Source organism: Pseudophryne corroboree, chromosome 3 (assembly GCF_028390025.1).
Source record: "Pseudophryne corroboree isolate aPseCor3 chromosome 3, aPseCor3.hap2, whole genome shotgun sequence".
Classification (NCBI taxonomy): Eukaryota; Metazoa; Chordata; class Amphibia; order Anura; family Myobatrachidae; genus Pseudophryne; species Pseudophryne corroboree.
This window is the reverse complement of record NC_086446.1, coordinates 570,772,525-570,794,637: the sequence shown is the minus strand read 5'-3', so window position 1 is coordinate 570,794,637 and position 22,113 is coordinate 570,772,525. Positions and strand designations below refer to the sequence as shown.

Genomic DNA, 22,113 nt, shown 5'->3' with positions numbered 1-22,113 from the left:
TCAGCAACTGTATAATGTATATTGTTTAGTATTGCACACACTTTACATATGCTAGACGTTAAGAGAGCACCATCATCTCATAGCTAATATAAACTATGGAAGCCGTTCTCTTATGTGCTTCAAAGCTCCTCAAAATTCCATTAATTATTGATGACTAGGGTTATAGTCATTTTGTGAAATAAGTTGGTTGTGGTCATGTTCCACTCTTATTAAGCCAAGTTATGCCAGGTCGGCATTTTGTAGAATGCCTGGAAGCCGGAGAATGGTGCCATATTATTGAATGCAATTAATTACAATGAGAGTTCAAAACAGGCCCTTCAACACTATTACAAGCTGCTGGACTTTTGTGTTTTCAGTGTATAATCACAACTTTATAGAGTAGCCTTCAGTAAGCTATTTACTACTGTACCAAAAACTCAATCTCTGATCATGATAGCCGAAGGCACCAAAGTGGGTGAATGGGGCATCCCGGGTTGTGTAACATTATGGAAAGTGGGGGATGTATCATCTTCTGTACAGCTGATAAGAGGACTAAACAATAGGGTGAGTAAGTATGATCTAGCAGAATAAGAACATTTTGTTTTATCCATACATGACAACTTCTAATACAGGGTTATGTAGCCTGTGTTCTTCTGGTTTTGCTTACCATTATTTGTCAATAGCTGGACAGTTGCTACATATGATGTACTAAAATCATAGTGATATTAGTCTAAGTTGCTAAACCAGTGAGTAGTGTATAAATGCACCTAGTAACCATATGCTATTGAAATCCATGATCCTCATTAATTTCAGAACATTAAATATTATAACTACTCATATCCTCACCTTCCTGTCAATAGTTCATAGATAAGTATTCCTAGAGACCAATAATCTGCCCCAAAATCATGTCCTCGGTTCATGATGATCTCTGGGGCCACATACTCTGGAGTTCCACAGAATGTCCACGTCTTCTTTCCTGGCCCAATCTTTTTTGCAAACCCAAAGTCTACCTAAAGGGCAACAAACAGAAAGAGTCTCTATAAAAGAAGAATTGTAACACTAAAGCATGTGAAGTGCTTTACACATCTAAATTGGAATTTGTTGCACTGTAATATTACAATTATTATAATTATTATTATCATTCATTACATTACTATTCAATACCTAGCAAAGCATTCACAATGTGTGTGCGTGGAGATACCCCCAAATGAAAAAGCTAACCCAAAAGTGGACAATTTATTTAGCTCTTTACATAGTAACTACTGTATGTTACAAAAAAATGTCATAATCACTTCAAGTAACACAAGTTGGTTTAGAATTGTGAAGTTAATTTGGCCATGAGCAGCTAAAATAAAACATTTTATAACCGACCATCTTGATGTATCCCTCAGAATCAAGTAGAAGATTCTCTGGTTTGAGGTCTCGGTAGACAATTCCCCGATTGTGCAAGTAGTCAAAGGCTTCCAGAACACATCCAATGCAGAACCTGGCAGTCCCTTCTTCAAAAGAGCCCCTAAGTGATATCAAAACGAAATCAAGGAAATGTATCTATAATGTTGATGTATAAAAATTCTGAGTTAAAGCCATTTATCCATGACCCTTTGATATGGAAAATGTACAGGGCATATACTGTATTATCTGTTTGATTTTAATAGTAAAATGTATTTATTTGTCATATGTATTAGAAAACTGTTCTACAACACAGAAAACCAATTAAGCCTTTCATTATTTATTGATTCTTTAAATATATATATATATATATATATATACAACGCAAGAAAAAAGAGGCGGCACTCGGAGACTTCAATTCATCTTAACAGTGTATTACGTGCAACATCAACGTTTCAGGGACCAGTTCCCCTTCTTCAGGAAGAAGGGGAACTGGTCCCCGAAGCGTTGATGTTGCACTGTTAAGATGAATTGAAGTCTCTGAGTGCCACCTCTTTTTTCTTGCGTTGTGAATTGGGAATCAGCCCCAGGGGAGGGCAAGATAATCTGTTTTAGGACAACTGGAGTGCCGGAGCTGCAGTGTGTGTGTGTGTGTGTGTGTTCCTCAAAAAAGGGTCATCAGCCACCATTAGGCACCGACATCAGCCATCATTGGGCACCGATATACCATATATACCCAATAGAATTGACTCTATATTGAAGGTACAGTTGAGTCTAAGTCGATACAGTCAATAATATATCAGAACCTTAAGAGGCGATATATCATCCTAATAAAGGGATGAATAATACACAATGATTAAAAACCATCTGGGTTCGAGAATAAATCCAGAATAAAAATAATAATCTGAAACCTTCTGGTCACAATTTGATAAACTGAATTGTGTAGAGAGCCGATGATATATATTAATCCAACCACGTACACCTTTGATTATCAGAATCAGCAGACCAGCAAATCCATTGATTGCAGCAACCAAATAGCAATACAACGCTCAACTCAGCTATTGATGCAGGTAGGGCAGGGTGAATGTTCATGTTTCAGACTATGGATAGACGCTATGTATATCCCGGCATATCATACTGTAGCAGGAGTATGCATATGCACACTCCGCTACACAGAAAAGAGTTAACTTCTATGCAACCGCAAGCAATGGGGAGGCAATGCTCCCTCTGCCTTAAAGAGTAAGGGTGAGCCATCAGAGGTTAATCAGCGAGGGTAGTGGGAAGCTATGCTCCCGCTACCCATAGTTTACTGCACTGGGACTCGGCAGCAGTCGTGGGAGTGTGCATAAGCAAGACAATGGAAAGCTTTTGGCTACGGGAAGCGGCTGCATGCTACGTGTTATGATATGTACGCATCACGGGAGTTTCACATTTTTTTCAACTATTGTTAAGAGAGCCAGCGAAGGACTACGTTACCACTAATTGGGATCTCAGGTTATGAAACATACAAAATGACACCAAAAAACATAAAACCTTTTTTGTGTTAATCCAGCCCTGTATATAACACATATTACACAGCACTCTGTTTATTTATTCACATTAGCTGCTACCCCAGTGGAGCTTTTAAACTATATTCTTATCCCACGGACACAGGTTTATTTTTGTCAGCAATTAACCTACCAGTATGTCTTTTGAGTGTGGGAAGAATCTCACTTGCTGCGCTCGCTGCCAGTCGTGATCTCATCAGCCGGGATATCATCTGAATCTATACTAAGGACCTAAGGCCTAACTATGGCCTACCTACAGTCTCCATACAAATTAAATAGAACCCAAAACACCAGGTCTGTGAGACAACAGTGGTAACGGATAGATTAATAAACAAAACTTTAGAAACATTATACGTCTAGTTTAGGGTCCACACATTAGACAGATGATGTGCAAGATGTTCATGTGCACAGGGCCAGAGCTTCCACTAGGCAGTTTAGGCAGCTGCCTTGGGGCGCCGGGACCTGAGGGGGCGGCCTGTTACAGCTGCCTAAAAAGGTAGCATAGTCCTACCTTTCACAGCAACTGCAATCCCCCAGAATGTGTATCTTACAGTAGCCGTGGCTGCTAAGCTCCCGTATTGCAGCCTCCAGCTCCACCTCCACCCGGCACAGGCAGTAACTTTGACAGCTCCTGGAGTCCTGGCTGGGGTGACATGCAGCACTGCTCTTCATTCCAGGCTCTTTCACAGACTACTCAGTTCCAACTCTGCACTGCAGCCTGCAGGTAAGGTGGCTGCACAGTGCATTCTCTGCATTGATAAGGAAAGAGAGCGAGAGCAGCGGTGTGGTGAGGGGATGGGGGGGAGGAGATAAGGAGCAGGCATGCACACAGTCTGGGGGGATGAGCAGCACCATGCACACAGATTTTGGGGGGATAGAACAGCAGACATTTAACAGAGTAGGGGGGAGGGGGTGAGAGCAGCATGCCTTTCATCTGAAGGGTGGGTAGGGGGAAGGGGCAGAAGGCAGAAGTTTTGCCTAGGGTGCCGAGAAACCTTGCACCGGCCCTGCATGTGCATCAGGCATTAAATGTGGGAAATTATATTTAAGCAACAAATAGAATTATTTTCCCAAGTACAACACTGAAAGCTCTACCAACTACTGTATGATGTTCTAGTGCCAATCACCTGCAGGGTAAGTGAATTTATTTATGAGACACTGTAGGTATATTTGTGCCTGTTTGCGCTGTTGCCTTAATATTACATATTGTTTTTATGAACATTCAGAGTGAATTCAGTATATCACAAAAGAGTTTATATTCTCATTGGACTCAACTTTTACAAATAAAAAATAGCATTTTACTTTATTGAAGTCTGTTGTCATCTTATTTGAGCACTGGTTGTTTTGGGAGATAAAGGAGAATGTTTTTGTATTTTTACTATTTTATTTAACAATTCTTGAAACAAGAAGCAAAAATAGGTACAGTAACAATTTCCACTTTAATGTGTCTAGCAGGGATACGTATTATTTGTCGGCGGACAGGATTCCCAGCTGTCATGATCCCAACAGCGGGATCCTGTCCGCCAAAATTCCAGCAGCGGGGCGAGTGCTAGAAAGCCCCTTGAGGGCACGGTGGCTTGCTGCGCTTGACACAGATTATATTCTCCCTCTATGGATGTCGTTGACACCCACAGAGGGAGACTAGCCTGTGTCGCCAGTATTCCGGCGGTGGCAATTCACCCCCATCGGGATTCTAGCGTCGGTATTGTGACCACCGGGATCCCGACTGGCGGTATTTTAACCACTTCCCATCTAGCATGTTGCTATTTACTGTATTAACCATATATCTATGTTCTGATTGGAGGCTAAACATTCCTCTATAGTTGTTTCATAGAAAAGTACATCCCTTTCACCTCCATATACTCGTTACATGAGGTCAATCAATTTGTGTTTGGAAGAAGTAGAAAAGACTGAATACTACTTAGTACTCTGATGGCCTTTGCTCATTACATAAATTGAAGAGCAGAGCCAAAATAATTGCCACATTGGCCAGGGGCACAAAATGTTGAGGGGCTTATAAAGAGAAGCTGTGACCAGTGGGTGTGGTCAGTGCAATGTGGGTGTGTACACCCTACACTATTAGCCCCAATGTCTCCCTAAATATGTAAAAGTTTAAAAATCTTTGTGAGTCTGGCCCTGTCGATGTGCTATATAAAACCTTACATAGAGACTAAATGCGGAGTAAGCGATTGGCTTTTATGTAAATAAGATTATTGATTGTAATGTTCTACAAAATGCTTCAATAGCAAAAATTTGGTATAACAAATATACTAAGTAGGTGGTTCCATTGTTTTTCGATCTGTGATAATTAATAGTCAACCGACAGAGCAATTCAATTGTGTGCCCCTATAATTATCATGCTTGTTGCACCCAAAAACACTGGGTTTATCTGTGCAAGGTGACTAAACCCATCGTGAAAAGTGCCATTTGGGCACCCAAAAGCCATACTTTTTACATATTTCCACTCACCACCTCAGGAGGCTGTGAGCAGAAATCGTGCCTGAAAAGAGCAATAAGTGAATTGGTTTGTCAGGTCCCAATTAATTATAGCTACCTAAAAATAATTGAATCATACATAACAACATATCAACAAAACAGCACACATGCCACCTTAACAATATTTTCCTCGTGTGAATACCCTTAGGGTATCAGCTGAACACAGTAGGGGGCAGGACCAGGGGCTTTTGATCAACAAGGCCTGGACATCATGACAAGCAGGTGGGGCCAAAATGACGTTATCAGAATTTGGCAGGATGCAAGAGGGTGACATAGAAGCTAACTACCACCAGTCATCGCTACCACTAGTGATACTCAGAGATAGCAATCGTCTTCTGTAACCTTTGAAAAATAGCAAATCCTATCTCCGATGAAAACAAATGGTTAAGAAAGAGATGCAGCTTATTGAAGATACATAAATAGGCTGCCAGGTCACTAGAATGAATCGATTACAGTCATTTTATTTATAAATAAGAAATACAAAATAATAAGTAGTAGAACCGAGCAAGAGGTTCTAAAAGGGTTCAGTGGCGATAACAAGATGCAGATTATTTTTTTTTAGTCATTGGTGCGGACTGTCCTCAAAAGATTAAGATGGGAACTAAACAGTTTAACCCTTTACAGTGTGGCTTCAACACCAAAACATTAAAATAATCAGTAGAACTGTAAACCCTCTGAGAATTGAAACGTGTCTAAGAATACGTTTCTACATTTTACAGCATTAAGAGCTGATTTCTAAGCGTTATATATTACTTTTATTAGTTTTTCGTGCAATTATTTTGTTCAGTAGTTCTGCAGTAAGATCTACTGTTAATTGTTCCTCTATACCAAGCTGTGTGATACAGTTTAATAAACTGAATGCATAAAATTTTGGAAAAACATATATATGTATTTATACACACACACACACACACACACACACACACACACACACGCACACACACACACACACACACACACACACACACACACACACACACGTATGACCTCAAGGACCATTCAAGGAAACTTTTTAGAATATTTGTGAATAAAGACATTGATGTTAGATACAGCTGTCAGTTTGATCAAATACTGTAAGCAGAAAAAGCAGCAGTGTAATCTATATTTTTATTATTACCAAGAAAATTTTCATGCAACATGCCCTAGGTCAAGATTATTTGTAACAATATTCTCTTGTTTACAGGAAAAGACAAGACATGAAGGCCTTAATAGTTGCTTACTTTTGATCATATTTTAAGCCTTACAATGTTTGACAGCAACTTCTCTAAGATTGTGTTATAGTTACTATTTTCATATTCTGAAATACTTTTGCAGATAATGAAACACTAGACAAAATCACACTTCAGTATTTCAGAAAATGCTACTTTGAATTAAAAACACATTTTTAAAATGTACAGTATATATTACATGCAGAGCCGGCCCTAACCAATATGATGCCCTAGGCAAGATTTTAGCTGGTGCCCCCTAGCACCACCACTGGTTCCGCCTCTGACCTTGCACCTCTTTCCCAGCACCATCACCCTCACCCATAGCAGTCCTTATTTTGGTGTTTGTACCCCCTATATTTTAAATAGGAACAGTTCGCACATTTGGCCCAAAAAATAAGAATTTACTTACCGATAATTCTATTTCTCGGAGTCCGTAGTGGATGCTGGGGTTCCTGAAAGGACCATGGGGAATAGCGGCTCCGCAGGAGACAGGGCACAAAAGTAAAGCTTTCCGATCAGGTGGTGTGCACTGGCTCCTCCCCCTATGACCCTCCTCCAAGCCAGTTAGGTACTGTGCCCGGACGAGCGTACACAATAAGGGAGGAATTTTGAATCCCGGGTAAGACTCATACCAGCCACACCAATCACACCGTACAACTTGTGATCTAAACCCAGTTAACAGTATGATAACAGCGGAGCCTCTGAAAAGATGGCTCACAACAATAATAACCCGATTTTTGTAACTATGTACAAGTATTGCAGATAATCCGCACTTGGGATGGGCGCCCAGCATCCACTACGGACTCCGAGAAATAGAATTATCGGTAAGTAAATTCTTATTTTCTCTATCGTCCTAGTGGATGCTGGGGTTCCTGAAAGGACCATGGGGATTATACCAAAGCTCCAAAACGGGCGGGAGAGTGCGGATGACTCTGCAGCACCGAATGAGAGAACTCCAGGTCCTCCTTAGCCAGGGTATCAAATTTGTAGAATTTAGCAAACGTGTTTGCCCCTGACCAAGTAGCTGCTCGGCAAAGTTGTAAAGCCGAGACCCCTCGGGCAGCCGCCCAAGATGAGCCCACCTTCCTTGTGGAATGGGCATTTACATATTTTGGCTGTGGCAGGCCTGCCACAGAATGTGCAAGCTGAATTGTATTACACATCCAACTAGCAATAGTCTGCTTAGAAGCAAGAGCACCCAGTTTGTTGGGTGCATACAGGATAACAGCAAGTCAGTTTCCTGACTCCAGCCGTCCTGGAACATATTTTCAGGGCCCTGACAACATCTAGCAACTTGGAGTCCTCCAAGTCCCTAGTAGGTGCAAGGCACCATAATAAGCTGGTTCAGGTGAAACACTGACACCACCTTAGGGAGAGAACTGGGGACGAGTCCGCAGCTCTGCCCTGTCCGAATGGACAAACAGATATGGGCTTTTTTGAGAAAAAACCACCAATTTGACACTCGCCTGGTCCAGGCCAGGGCCAAGAGCATGGTCACTTTTCATGTGAGATGCTTCAAATCCACAGATTTGACTGGTTTTAAACCAATGTGATTTGAGGAATCCCAGAACTACGTTGAGATCCCACAGTGCCACTGGAGGCACAAAAGGGGGTTGTATATGCAATACTCCCTTGACAAACTTCTGGACTTCAGGAACTGAAGCCAATTCTTTCTGGAAGAAAATCGACAGGGCCGAAATTTGAACCTTAATGGACCCCAATTTGAGGCCCATAGACACTCCTGTTTGCAGGAAATGCAGGAAACGACCGAGTTGAAATTTCTTTGTGGGGCCTTCCTGGCCTCACACCACGCAACATATTTTCGCCACATGTGGTGATAATGTTGTGCGGTCACCTCCTTTCTGGCTTTGACCAGGGTAGGAATGACCTCTTCCGGAATGCCTTTTTCCCTTAGGATCCGGCTTTCCACCGCCATGCCGACAAAACGCAGCTGCGGTAAGTCTTGGAACAGACATGGTACTTGCTGAAGCAAGTCCCTTCTTAGCGGCAGAGGCCATAAGACCTTTGTAAGCATCTCTTGAAGTTCCGGGTACCAAGTCCTTCTTGGCCAATCCGGAGCCATGAGTATAGTTCTTACTCCTCTACGTCTTATAATTCTCAGCACCTTAGGTATGAGAAGCAGAGGAGGGAACACCTACACCGACTGGTACACCCACGGTGTTACCAGAACGTCCACAGCTATTGCCTGAGGGTCTCTTGACCTGGCGCAATACCTGTCCCGTTTTTTGTTCAGACGGGACGCCATCATGTCCACCTTTGGTATTTCCCAACGGTTTACAATCATGTGGAAAAAAAAAAAAAAAACTTTTCTAAGCAGCTCTTTAGGAGAGCCACCTAGATTGCACCCTTCTCGGCCGGGCACAAAAATCTAACTGGCTTGGAGGAGGGTCATAGGGGGAGGAGCCAGTGCACACCACCTGATCGGAAAGCTTTACTTTTGTGCCCTGTCTCCTGCGGAGCCGCTATTCCCCATGGTCCTTTCAGGAACCCCAGCATCCACTAGGACGATAGAGAAAGGGGTGTGTTTTTGCTGGCAAGAGGCATGGCCACACAATAGTAACCCCAATTCCAATTACGCCACACAATACTGCAACTTTATTCACATTTGATCATGTTATAGTGTCCATAATTCATTTTACTCCTCACAGTAGAGCCCCTTATTCACATTATATCACACTGAATTGCTCCTTATTCACATTACACCACACCATATTGCTCTTTATTCACATTAGACGACACAGTAGTGCCCTTTCTATACGCAACGCCACATAGTAGAGCACCTTATACACATAATGCCACACATTAGTAATGCATTTATACACATAATTACACACAGTAATGCACCTTACACATATGAGACAAATTATTAATGTCCTTATAAACATAATGCGCCTTACACATTATGACAACCTTTATTAATGCCTATTTACACATAATGTCCCTTACACATATGCCATACATTATTAATGCCCTTATACACATAATGACACACATAGTGCCCCCTACACATTTGCTGCACATTATTAGTGCCCCTATACACATAATGACACACATACAGTAGTACCCTGTTACACATATGCCGCACATTATTAATGTCCTTATACACATAATGACACACATAGTGCCCCCTACACATATGTTGCACATTATTAATGCATTTTTACATGACACACATAATGCTCCTTACACATATTCTGAACACTACTGCACAACCAACCCACTCACATGCACACAGCACTCACACTGCCACTAACACTGTGACCTCTGCCTCTACTTGGATACAGAAGTGTCCTCATAAATCTTGCCTCAATGCTAACGTCGGGCACCTTTTTTTAATGAAAATGCATTTTATTTGCACTGCTATGTGGCTAGGATGCACAAGCAGCTTCTGCTGATTAAAATGATATTCAACATGCCTATATACTGTGTGAGACTGTGGCTGTATCTGCATATGAAATGCTACACACAGAATATAGGCATGCCGCATATCATTTTAATCAGCAGAAGCTGCTGATGCCCCTAGGCATATCAAATGCCCTAAGCAATTGCCTAGTTTGCCTATGCCTATGGCCGGCTCTGATTACATGAACATTACCAGAAAACATTTCTTACAGACTTTCAATAAACCTTGCATTGTAAACTGTATTCATCAGCAGAAAGAGACGTACAATGGTGATTTAGCTTGTGCTTTAGGTAATCAATAAGCCTATACTGTTATAAAAAGAAGAGTGGTTTACCATTGCTATTCAGCAGTACTATATACTGGAATATATTAGAAATTTAGAAATTCCAAACTTTAATTCTACTTACTACATGGGGTGCTGCTCCATTGCTGTTTGTAGGGGGAATTTAATTACAACTCAGCAGGGATTCAATGTTGCAGCTTCTATTCTTATATCAGGATCTTTGTCCAGAATAAAATTTTTCTTTCTAAATAAAGTTATGTAGTAGTGTGATTGTAGAGGAATACGTTAATATCTGTAGTTTATATTTTCTTACATAATGGTATACATATTACTCTATATTGTAAGTCACATTCACATTGTTTCACATTTTGTTTAAGCACCAGATATGCCATTATACACTATTGTTTAATATAATAAATACAATGTTATGGCATATAGGCCTATTCCAATCTGTGTGTCATGTTACTAGGGTGCTTTAAGATGCACCTAAGCAGAGATAAATCATGGGCCCACTTTAAAAATATTAAAATATCATGTGTATATCTTTTTTCGTGCCTGAAGCCTTACTGTAAAGCTCAATCTTTCTACATACTTGCCTACTTTCCTGTAACCACTGGGATGCTCCCAAATCTGGGGTGCTGCTCCCTGCCCCCTGGAAGAGCACTTAAGTTCTAGTCCTGCAGAAGGTCCGCTCGGCGCAGCCCACTTCCTGATTAAAGTTGACAGTCTGGATGGCTGATAACGCTATTTGCTTTGAATTGTGTAATCACAGCCACACATCTTGCTTTACAATGACAGTATTGTATAGTGTGGGGGGACAGGGGGGGTAGGGCCATTATGACGCAATTGAGCAACCACGCCCTGCACCACCCACTTAGCTCCACCACACTCCCACAATCGCCTCACCATGCCCCAATCTGTCTCCCGCAGGAGGGACAGCCAGAAAGCTGGCAAGCATGTCTATCTATAACTGGCCTATTCTACTGTCTGTCTCGGAGCATGCAGTCAGAATCAGAATCAGTTTATTGGCAAGTATATCAGTACATAATACACAATACACATGGAATTGGTTTCCGATAGCTACAGCTCCCATACAGTATATGATATACAACAAAAAACATAGAGGAGGAAGAATATGTGACGTATAACTAGAATACACAAGTAGAGATCTAAATATGAGAGTATTGCTAAGCGAATGTCGAGCTGAACAGTTTGATTGCTTGAGGAAAGAAGCTGTTCCTGTGTCTAGCAGTTTGCGCTAGTTGCGAGCAGTACCGTCTGCCAGACGGTAGCAGTCGGATCATATCACGAGCAGGGTGAGAATGGTCGTCAATAATCATCCCCACTCTCTTTGTAACCCTTGCCAGATAGATATACTCGACTGCCGGAAGATTTGTCCCTATGGTTTTTTTCAGCAGACCTTACAACCCGCTGTAGCCGATTTTTGTGGATTGAGGCAGAGTCAAACCACACTATTATCGAGGAGCAGAGGACGGATTGAATAATTGTCGAGTAGAAGAGGATTAGAAGTTCTTGCAGCAGTTTGAACTTCCTAAGCAGACGTAGAAAGTATAGTTTCTGCTAGGCTTTCCCCAGAATTCCCCCGATATAGACTTCCATTTAAGATAATTGGAGATTGTGGAGCCCAGGGACCGGATAGTTTCCTGAAGTCGACAATCATTACAACCATTTTTAGTGTGTTTAGCTCTAGATTGTTTGCCTTGCACCAGGTGGCCAGCCGCATAACCTCCCTCTTATAAGCTGACTCCTCACCGTCACTGATGAGTCCAATGAGCGTGGCATTGTCCGCAAATTTGAGGAGTTTCACAGATTTGTCTTCAGAAATGCAGTCGTTGGTGTACAGTGAGACTAGGAAGGGTGGTCACTTTATAGACATTACTGACAGACACAAAGGAACTAATTTAGTTCAGGGTAATGTGCCTTCAAACCATAGGCGTGCGCACAGGCACCCCCTGCATGCCACGCTTGCAGCACAATGATCAGCTGCTGCTCATATGTGTTCCTCCTCTCCCAGCTGCGCCCGCCGCGCAGTCAGGACGGACTGATATGACTGACTGGCTGCTGAACTGGGTGTACTGCAGTGAAAATCTCCCAGCTCTGCCCTGCGATGTGACATCGTGTCCCACCGTGCGCCCACCCACTCGCGCTCGCTCTCTCTCTGTCCTTGTGTGCAACAACAGCCACGCAGGGTTCCTCTCAGGAGGGGTCGAAGACCCGGAGGACAACTTCAGAAGACTGTCACCACTCAGCTCAGTCAGTGACTAGGTAAGTAAATTGCTGTTCTGCAGCTGAGCCTGCTCCAGGGGAAAGAGAGGCGGCCAGCTGTCTGTTTGTTTATATACTGTCTGTTTGTATATATACTGTACATAAAGTTGCCCCTCCCCCCCATAAAAAAAATAATTAAAAACTGAGACCTGTGGGTGTACTCTGCGGCTGAGCCAAGCGCTCAGTAGTTTCCTGAGTGAGGTTTTAAGGGTATCTGTCACTGCTGAGGATATACCGTGTGGCGTAATGTGAATTTCTACTCATACCATGTGGCATAATGTGGTTTTCCACTCATACCATGTGGCATAATGTTAATTTCTGCTCATACCGTGTGGCGTAATATGAATTTCTGCTCATATCATGTGGCGTAATGTGAATTTTCGCTCATACCATGTGGCGTAATGTGAATTTCTGCTCATACCATGTGGCGCAATGTGAGTTTCCGCTCATACTGCATGGCAAAATGTGTATTTCCGCTCATACCATGTGGCAAAATGTGTATTTGGCTCATACCGTGTGGCGTAATGTGTATTTGGCTCATACCATGTGGCAAAATGTGAATTTCAGCTCATACCATGTGGCCTAATGTGAATTTCCACTAATACCGTGTGTCTTAATGTGAATTTCAGCTCATACCATGTGGTGTAATGTGAATTTCTGCTCATACCGTGAGGCGTAATGTGAATTTCCACTCATACTGCATGGTGAAATGTGTTTTTCCACTTATACCATGTGGTGAAATGTGTATTTGGCTCATACCATGTGGTGTAATGTGTATTTGGCTCATACCATGTGGTGTAATGTGAATTTCAGCTCATAACATGTGGTCTAATGTGACTTTCTGCTCATACCATGTGGTCTAATGTGAATTTCCGCTCATACCGGGTGGCTTAATGTGAATTTCAGCTCATACCATGTGGCATAATGTGAATTTCGGCTCATACCGTGCAACCTAATGTGAATTTCCGCTCATACTGTGTGGCGTAATTGAATTTCCGCTCATACAATGTGGCGTAATGTGAATTTCAGCTCATACGTGTGACGTAATGTGAATTTCCATTCATACAATGTGGTGTAATGTGAATTTCCGCTCATACGTGTGGTCTAATGTGAATTTCGGCTCATACCATGTGGTGTAATGTGAATTTCTACTCATACCGTGTGGCGTAATGTGAATTTCTACTCATACCGTGTGGCGTAATGTGGATTTCCACTCATACCATGTGGCGTAATGTGAATTTCTGCTCATACCGTGTGGCGTAATGTGAATTTCCACTCATACCATGTGGCGAAATGTGTATTTGGCTCATACCATGTGGCGTAATGTGAATTTTCACTCATACCGTGTGGCGTAATGTGAATTTCTGCTCATACCATGTGGCATAACGTGATTTTCTGCTCATACCATGTGATGTAATGTGAATTTCCGCTCATACCATGTGGCGTAATGTGAATTTCCGCTCATACCATGTGGCGTAATGTGAATTTCCGCTCATACCAGGTGGCGTAATGTGAATTTGGCTCATACTGTGATGTAAAATAAATTTGTTGTGTTTGGCCCCCCAAAATCTCCTGCACTTTTCAGAGTAGCCCACTCAAAATCAGGGTGTTGGTGCTAGGGAGTGCAAGGGGTGGAGGTGTTGGGGGGAATGCTTATGCATCTAGGCCCACCACTCTCTAGTTCCGTCCCTGGGTCAGGGATAGGTTGGGGAAATGTAAGCAGTGATAGGGTACAGTGGCAGCTAGGACTCAGGGTTATGCTGTAACGGACAGTCAGTACCGGTAGGCGGTTACATCATTATGTTTTATTTTATTTCTCTGGGGTGTATTATATTTACTTTATTAGGAACTAGGGAGAAATAAGATTAAGCCATGTGATTTTACTGAGGGAATGTGAAATAATGCTAAACATGTCCCTGCTAGATACGCCCTTCCGGTGGTGCACCCCCTAATAAAATTAGCTGCGCTCGCCTATGCTTCAAACATCACTGTTATGTTTGGCAGTGTATTTGCCCATTATGGTACTAGAACATTGCAAGTTTTTCCTACGCACCACTCTGGAATGCAAGCAAAAACTTACAATGTTACTGTGCGATCATAGCTATCAGACTGGAATATTGTAGCCATCACACTTAACTGAATCTGCCACAAAGGGAGCTAATACTATGATAAGTGATTCCCAGGATGCATTGCAGGTTCAACATTGCTCCATTTACCTTGCCCCCAATAAGGTAACCCAGTAAAAGCAGCACTGTTGCTCTGCCATAATTATCTATGATGTGATATCTGTAATAATTGAATTGCTCAGTTAGTAGTAGTGCCATAAACAATTAGCAAACAAACGCAGGGTTCATAAATGTGAGAACAAAGAAGAGTATTATGTATTGGAAAAAATCTGTATCTGAGAAATAATCTCTCTCCCATGAACAACTCACGTGTCACGTAGAATACTCCAGAGTTCCCCGCCGAGACACACCTCCAGGAGCATGTACACGTACTTGGCATCCCTGAAAGTTCTGTAGAGCCTACAAAACAAGGAGGAGAAGCCTGACATCTGTCACTGAAATGAAGCTGCCAAGAAGCTAAATCAGCAAAGCACAGTCCTGTTTCAATCAGTAACAGCGTGCTGTGCCTGTGCTATTCACAAGCCGTCTTGTGTATTTACTGTAGCAGATTATAATTATTAGAGATGTCTATTGAAAAAGCATCTGTACATGCTGGAAGTTAATAGATCCTGCTCTTAGCTCACTAACAGCATGTTTGAGGAAATGACATTTGTCAGCACTTTTGTTACTTTGTTGCTTAACTGCCTTATTGCCTACATACAATCATAGAATATCATTCACATGGACAAATAAGACAGCACAAAGATACCTGACTGATTACTATAATTGTCAACATTGCAAGTCTATTTAAAAGATCCAAGTTATTTGCGGCCTTGTGTGCTGTAGCAGTGTAATATGCCCAGGCCGACCCCACTGCATGTGATGCATACTTGCCTACCTGACCCTCTCCATGAGGGGTGAGCTAGTTAATTGATAAGAAAGGTGTTTCATCACAGGTGATGGCAATCATACATTACCAGGAAAGTCCGGGAACAGAGCATTTTCTCCCTCATGGAGAGGGTCAGGTAGGCAAGTATGATGTGATGTCATGATGACGCAAGAGGAGTGGGCTTGGATCATGAAGTATGAGTATGCCCCAGATGGCTCTACAGGTTGCAAGGTGACATTCCAGTCCTTTCTCCCTGGGCGCATCACAGCTGGCATACTCCTACTTACGGCCCATTGCTATTTTTTGTGGAGTCCTTAGGGCCAAATGTAATAGACTGCCATTTGTAAGGGACGGCGCAATTCCAGTGAGATAGTCACTAGAAAAAGCTGCAACCTGGTTTTCCCTTTAAACTAATGGCTGCTTTAAATCTAATGACTATTTTGCAGGAATCAGGTCAGCTCCCACAAATTGCGGGCTTATATATTTGGCTCTTAATCTTTTTTAAAGTGTACCCTATGCTTATAGAGTAGAGGCAGCCATTTGTGATAATACAGCTTCCTATGTCAGTGGGGACCAGTGACAGCACCTTTGGAGCTAATGAGCCTCTGAGGTACATACTGGTTAGTGAATAATTTTCTTTATTTTTAAAGCACTAACAAAGTCCCAAGATTGATTGTTTTTCAATCCCAAAATCCAGTACTGAAAAAACGGATTGGCCACCTTAGCTTGTACTTTATCTCTCTCCACTTTATCTCTCTTCAAACTTTAAAACATCTCCTCAGTAGTCTTACCTGATGATGAAAGGACAGTTGATCTGCTGCAATATGTTCTTTTCCCAGTACACATGTTCTTGTTGATGTGTGTCTACAATATGTTTCTTCTTAATGCACTTTAGAGCAAAGGTCAAATCTTCATCCTTTAATTTTACCTAAAAAATGCATGAGTATTTATAATTTTTGTATTGGATACAGTACATTTACTATGTAGGTGTCTAATTAGCAACTACATGATGTTCAATTAGACCACAGTTAGGAAATAAATGGTTCTCCAGTTGCTATTAACTCACATCTTCCAGAATGCTTTTGCAAGTTAATTGCAAAAGCACTCTTGAATATAACATCATTCTGCTGGCTATAACTAGAGCACAGTCTACCCACTTGTACTGCTGCCTGACAACTAATGTCATCTCTCTGATATTACATTATTAGAGAACACATGATGATCAATCTGGGGCACAAGTCTAGAGCTTGAAGTATATCACTGTACTGTAATCCTGCAGTGAAGTTACATAGTCTCAGTGACCACTCAGCTACACTCTCCCCCTAAGCACAGTAAAATATGGTTTATTGAGTTAATAACTAAATACTAAAGCCGTATGATTTCCATGTGGAATTGCTGTAAGTTCGTTATTTGCAATGATTGTTGTTTAATTAGCTGATTCCACCTGTGATTTCTTTTGGATAGAAGCCTCAAATTATTTGGCTCCATTGTTTCTGCAGTAGTCGGGTGTTCACATTCCTGCTTACTCTGAGAGAGTAGTAACTATTACTGATAATAAGTAAGAGATAATAAGTAAAAATAAAATCATGGTATATGTTGGATACAGATCTGTTTTAGGCATCAAGGCGAGCAAATAATTGTGGTGGATATTGCTCTGCTATTCTCGATGTAAGGCAGTGTAAGGTGGGCGTAGGACTATGGTATCACTGCAGCTACACTGCGCTTACAAACATATGTGAGGCATTAGTCTGTTTTGATGGACACAGAAGTTTATGGTGGTCGTGATGCTATTATGCTGATCACATGGCTAAATACTGTGGACATTGGACTAATTGGCAAAATCCTACTCCTGGGTTTACATAGTTGTATGGTAGGCTTGATGTTCTATAGTGCCCAAGAGGCTGTTAAGATACGCAAAGAGCTGCATGCGATGAGCATGGGGCTGTGACACAGGCTACCAGGCAGTATGTGGTGGCCAAGGGTTTGTTATGAAGGTGTTTATGGTTTTGCCATATCCTGCATACAGTATTTCATGTACAGTGTTGCCATGCTACTGTATATGCGATGCACTTGTTCTATGTTTGACAAATCACATAATACTATTTACATTTCCACAGCAGTGCTTGCCGGGCAGTAGAGAGTCTGGCTGGGCCCAGGTACTTTTCAGGGTGTGTGGCCTAAGCACAGGAAGCATGGTCATGAACCCTTAGAAAACAAATACTGAAAAAAATGGTATTTTAAGCACCTCCGTGGCCACACTGCAGCCCAGCACACAGCACCATGTGCTGGGCTGAGGAGAAGAGCAGCAGCTGCTGCTGTCAGGTAAGAGTGATGGGGCCCAGGCCCCCACTGTGCCCCCCCCCCCCCATCAGACCTCGGCCCAGGTAATTTGTACACTCTCCTCCCTCTCTCGGCACCACTGGGGCTTTATGATATAGTGCAAAGCAGGTCAAAAAATGTCATTTTAAAAAGATGTGAGAAGTTGTTATTCTTGACCTCAAAATATACCTTATATACACAATGTTTTGTTGTATAAATCTTAATTAGTAGTTATCAGTTGATACTATCAATATTGATTTGTTCTAAAAACAGACTTTGAGCTTTATGTATCAGTTGGTCTTGAGTACATTACTACTGTCACAATGTGCAGGGCATGCTAAGAAAGCAGCCTTTGGAGACCTATGGACAGCTCTGGACTGGGGCTTTGTACATGATGTCATAGAACTAACTATATGTTACCTGTAGAGTGTGCAGAAACATAGAATTGGGGAGGATCTACGTTTCCTTCTTTGCCCTGCTCTTTCAGTTTAGCCAACTCTACATCCTGTAATTGGATTTTTTCAAGGTTGTGTGTGTTATCCTTCATGGCCATATAAATAATCTTAAATGGATAATGGTTTACTCTAGAAAAGGCCAAAAGTTTATTTTCATTCCAAAACATTCTGAAGGTCATTTAAAAGTATTTATATTTGTCCCAAAACCTGAGGATAATTATGCATCTACCGAGTTTCAACCCTAGTCTGTGCTACTCCAGTATTATAGTGTGTAGTCATGTGTGACAACTTAATGTGCCCCACTTGCATACATACTGTTACTCAAAAGGAAAACATGATCAATGTAACAAATATATTTGTGTTCCTATTGATTGTTTACTTGCTTGAGTCTCATCTGAAAGGTCAATGACCAGTGGCGTAGCTACCGAGGGTGCCTGAGCTGCTTCAAGGGTCCGGAGCTCCCATTCACCCCCGCTAAGAATGGCCACCGCTGATATCAGTGAGCAAGCCCTATTTTCCCGAGGCAGAGCAGCCACATGGTGGATGCAGCAAGGGGGGGTGGTACCCAGCCGGCTCAGAGTCCCACAATTCGCAGGTATTTAGGGGGCAGGGCCTAATGTCAGGAAGTTCCCAACCCAATCAGAGACCTCTGCTGGACTCAGGTAGTGTTCGCTCTCCTTACCTGTCCCTCTCCAACTCTCTCTTGCTCCTCTCTCTCTTTCTCTCTCCCTGATAGTCTCTCTCCCTGATGACACTCTCTATCTCTCCCTCACTCTCTTCCTGACACACTCCTTCTCTCTCTCCCTGACACTGTCTCCTCTCTCTCTTTTTCTCCCCGACACTGTCTGTCTCTTTCTCTGACACACTCACTCTCTCTCTCTCTCTCTCCCTGACTCTCTCTCTCCATCACTGTCTCTCTCCTTGACACTGTCTCTCTCTATCTCTCTCTCCCTGACACGGTCTCTCTACCTGACATTCTCTGTCTCTGTCCCTGACACTGTGTCTCTCTCCCTGACACTGTGTCTCTCTCCCTGACACTGTGTCTCTCTCCCTGACACCGTGTCTCTCTCTTTCTCTGACTCTCTCTCTGATGCTATTTCTCTCTCTTTCCCACTGACACTCTCTCTTTATCTGCCTTATTAGGTATGTGGGGGGCGGCTGTTACTTTTGTGTCTAGGGGTGCCATCACCCCTATATCCGCCCCTGCCTTACACTCTTTTGTCTCTGTCTCCTGCTCCCCTAAGGGGCATTGCAGTGACGACGCCAGGGGGGGGGCCCTTTCGAGATTTTGCTATGGGGCCCGCAAACTTCTAGTTACGCCCCTGGCTATGACCAAACCTAAAAGTAATCCAAACACAATCAGTGAGTCATTTTGGGGGGGTGTGGGAGGGATTTACTTAGTATATATATTCCAAATAATGGCAAGCAATAGCATATCTGTAGCATTTTATCATCTCAAGCATGATATCATCAAATAATGTTTGTATTTTATACAGTGTGTTTCCTCTGCCAGTGTTTTCTTGAAGACACATTGATTAATGCAATGAAAGTAAAACACTAAATTGTCACAATGGAACATTGATTTATTTACCCCTCTAAAAGTGCGTTTGGATTTACACATCTAAGTACAGAAACTAATTTTACCAGCTCAACGCGCCCGAATCCCCCAGTCCCAAGTGTTGTGATAACATCCAAGTAACGGAAAGGGGACGTGCTGGAGAATCTGGATACAAGCTCTCTCAGCTGGTTGACCTCTGAGTTATCTCGTGAAACTGAATGATGAAGGCTCTTTCGCCTGCAAATAAAACAAACTATTGAGAATAATTTCCCTTTGTATAAGGAGCCAGTGCATTCATCTATCAGATAACTTTAGCAATGTCCTTGCTGCCTGCAGCTTTACAGTAAAATCATTACTCAAGTTTAAGTTGTAAATTATATATATAAAAAAAAAATATATATATATATATATATATATATATATATATACAAAGGATGAGTCGGCACTCTCTTACTGTCACGCAATGCTGCTTCGGTGCCCTCCCCAAGTCACCTGGACCCTCATATACTGCACATAGAGGCGGCACTCGCAAGTCTTTTGACGGACGAATAAAGAGACGAACAGCGTCTGTGTGTCAACGTTTCAGTCTTATTGGACTTTTTTCAAGAACGTTCTTGAAAAAAGTCCAATAAGACTGAAACGTTGACACACAGACACTGTTCGTCTCTTTATTCGTCCGTCAAAAGACTTGCGAGTGCCGCCTCTATGTGCAGTATATATATATATATATATATAAAAACAAAAATTAGAGAATTTTTATAACTTGTGAGTCAATGTATCATAAGACATATTTCCTTCATGATAATTGGTTCAGTATCATATGTATCAAAGTAATACCATTAGCCTTACTGGTTATAAGAGAAAAGTAAAGGCTACAGTCAGATGAGTGAGTCACCAGTAATATACTGTAATATTATTGCAGAAATAATAATAAAAAATGACAGCATCCTATACTAGTAATCTCCCCCCCCCAAGATACTGTGGTGGTCATACTGTGATTTATATCTATATAATTGCGATCTCTACAAGTCACCATTGGTTCCCTCCATAGAGAGGTTTGGTGCAGTCTTGTAACTTCTATGTCTGATCTCCTCTGTATCGGACAGTGACACAGCACTGAAGGCAAGTGGTAGAGGTCCTAGCTGTATGGGGGTGCGGGACCTGGTAAATTAAGGGAATGCAAGAGGCCCTCAACATACTCTTCATGGGAATGGAACTTTGAAAAACTCCTTTAAGTATATGGCACCTGATTCAGAGATGTAAGAAAATGCCATTAGCAGCTTCCATTTAGTGCGCAGCGGTTGTGATAAAATATGCAAATGTTGCAGCCACCAGGATTTGTTTTGCGATGCCCACTAGAGGCGCCTAAGACCCGCTTCTTGTGTATGAAGATGCAGGCATTGGGCGTACATCTCTGAGTAACCAACTGGTGGTGCAGTATAGCTGTTGGTAGCAAGACTACAGAGCCATTGTAACAGTGTACAGGGGCTGTGACCCCCCCCAAATGGTTACAACATGCATGCATTTGAGTCCCTACTCCCTGTTACCTCTCACAAACACTCCCTCGATCACCATGTGAATAATTTCTCACTGTGATCGCAATTGTAAGACCGTCATGGAGCATGCACTGTGTGACTTATATACATGCGCAGTGCGACTTATATACATGCACAGTAGCAAAATAAATCAGTACACTGCGTACAGTATCGACATTGCCTCCATCTCTGACTCAGGCCCATAGTACACTAGGCTGCAGAGAAGCTTTGAGAGTTCTTCACCCTTTATGACCCATTGAATGTTTCCGGTGTATCCCAATGACGACAATAGTAAAGTAGACAAATGAGGACCTAAATAACCCAAAATAAATATGGTTTGGTCATTTAGAACCAATGTCCATCCTAATGGATAATGATTTGCTAGCATTGTAGCTCTTACACCAAAACATTGCGATTCGTTCTAATTCAATATTTTGATACTCTAGCATCTCCAATTACTGTTGGCATAAAGCACATTGTTTTACTTGTAATATATAATAAGACAAGTGTGCATTCAGCAGCAGCTGGTATGGGGAAGGTCAAATCCCCTAAATAGGAAATGCAAAAGAAAATGGGTGAACCAGCGCTGACTGTATCATGAACGAAAACTCTACAAAAAGGACGGTTTGTTTATAAAAAG

At 42.1% G+C, this 22,113-nt stretch overlaps 1 protein-coding gene across 2 annotated transcripts in view; it reads right to left on the bottom strand.

Annotated features, from left to right (window-relative positions):
- Positions 1-22,113, bottom strand: part of LOC135056329 (cGMP-dependent protein kinase 2-like) — a 423,162-nt gene that overhangs the window by 41,936 nt on the left and 359,113 nt on the right. For both annotated transcript variants that reach the window (XM_063961323.1, XM_063961324.1), the window contains 5 exons: positions 20,025-20,175; positions 16,398-16,534; positions 15,048-15,137; positions 1,351-1,492; positions 826-989 (listed from right to left, as the gene is read on the bottom strand). In XM_063961323.1, coding sequence (XP_063817393.1) covers positions 826-989; positions 1,351-1,492; positions 15,048-15,137; positions 16,398-16,534; positions 20,025-20,175 — 684 coding nt within the window. The remainder of the gene's footprint in view (positions 1-825; positions 990-1,350; positions 1,493-15,047; positions 15,138-16,397; positions 16,535-20,024; positions 20,176-22,113) is intronic.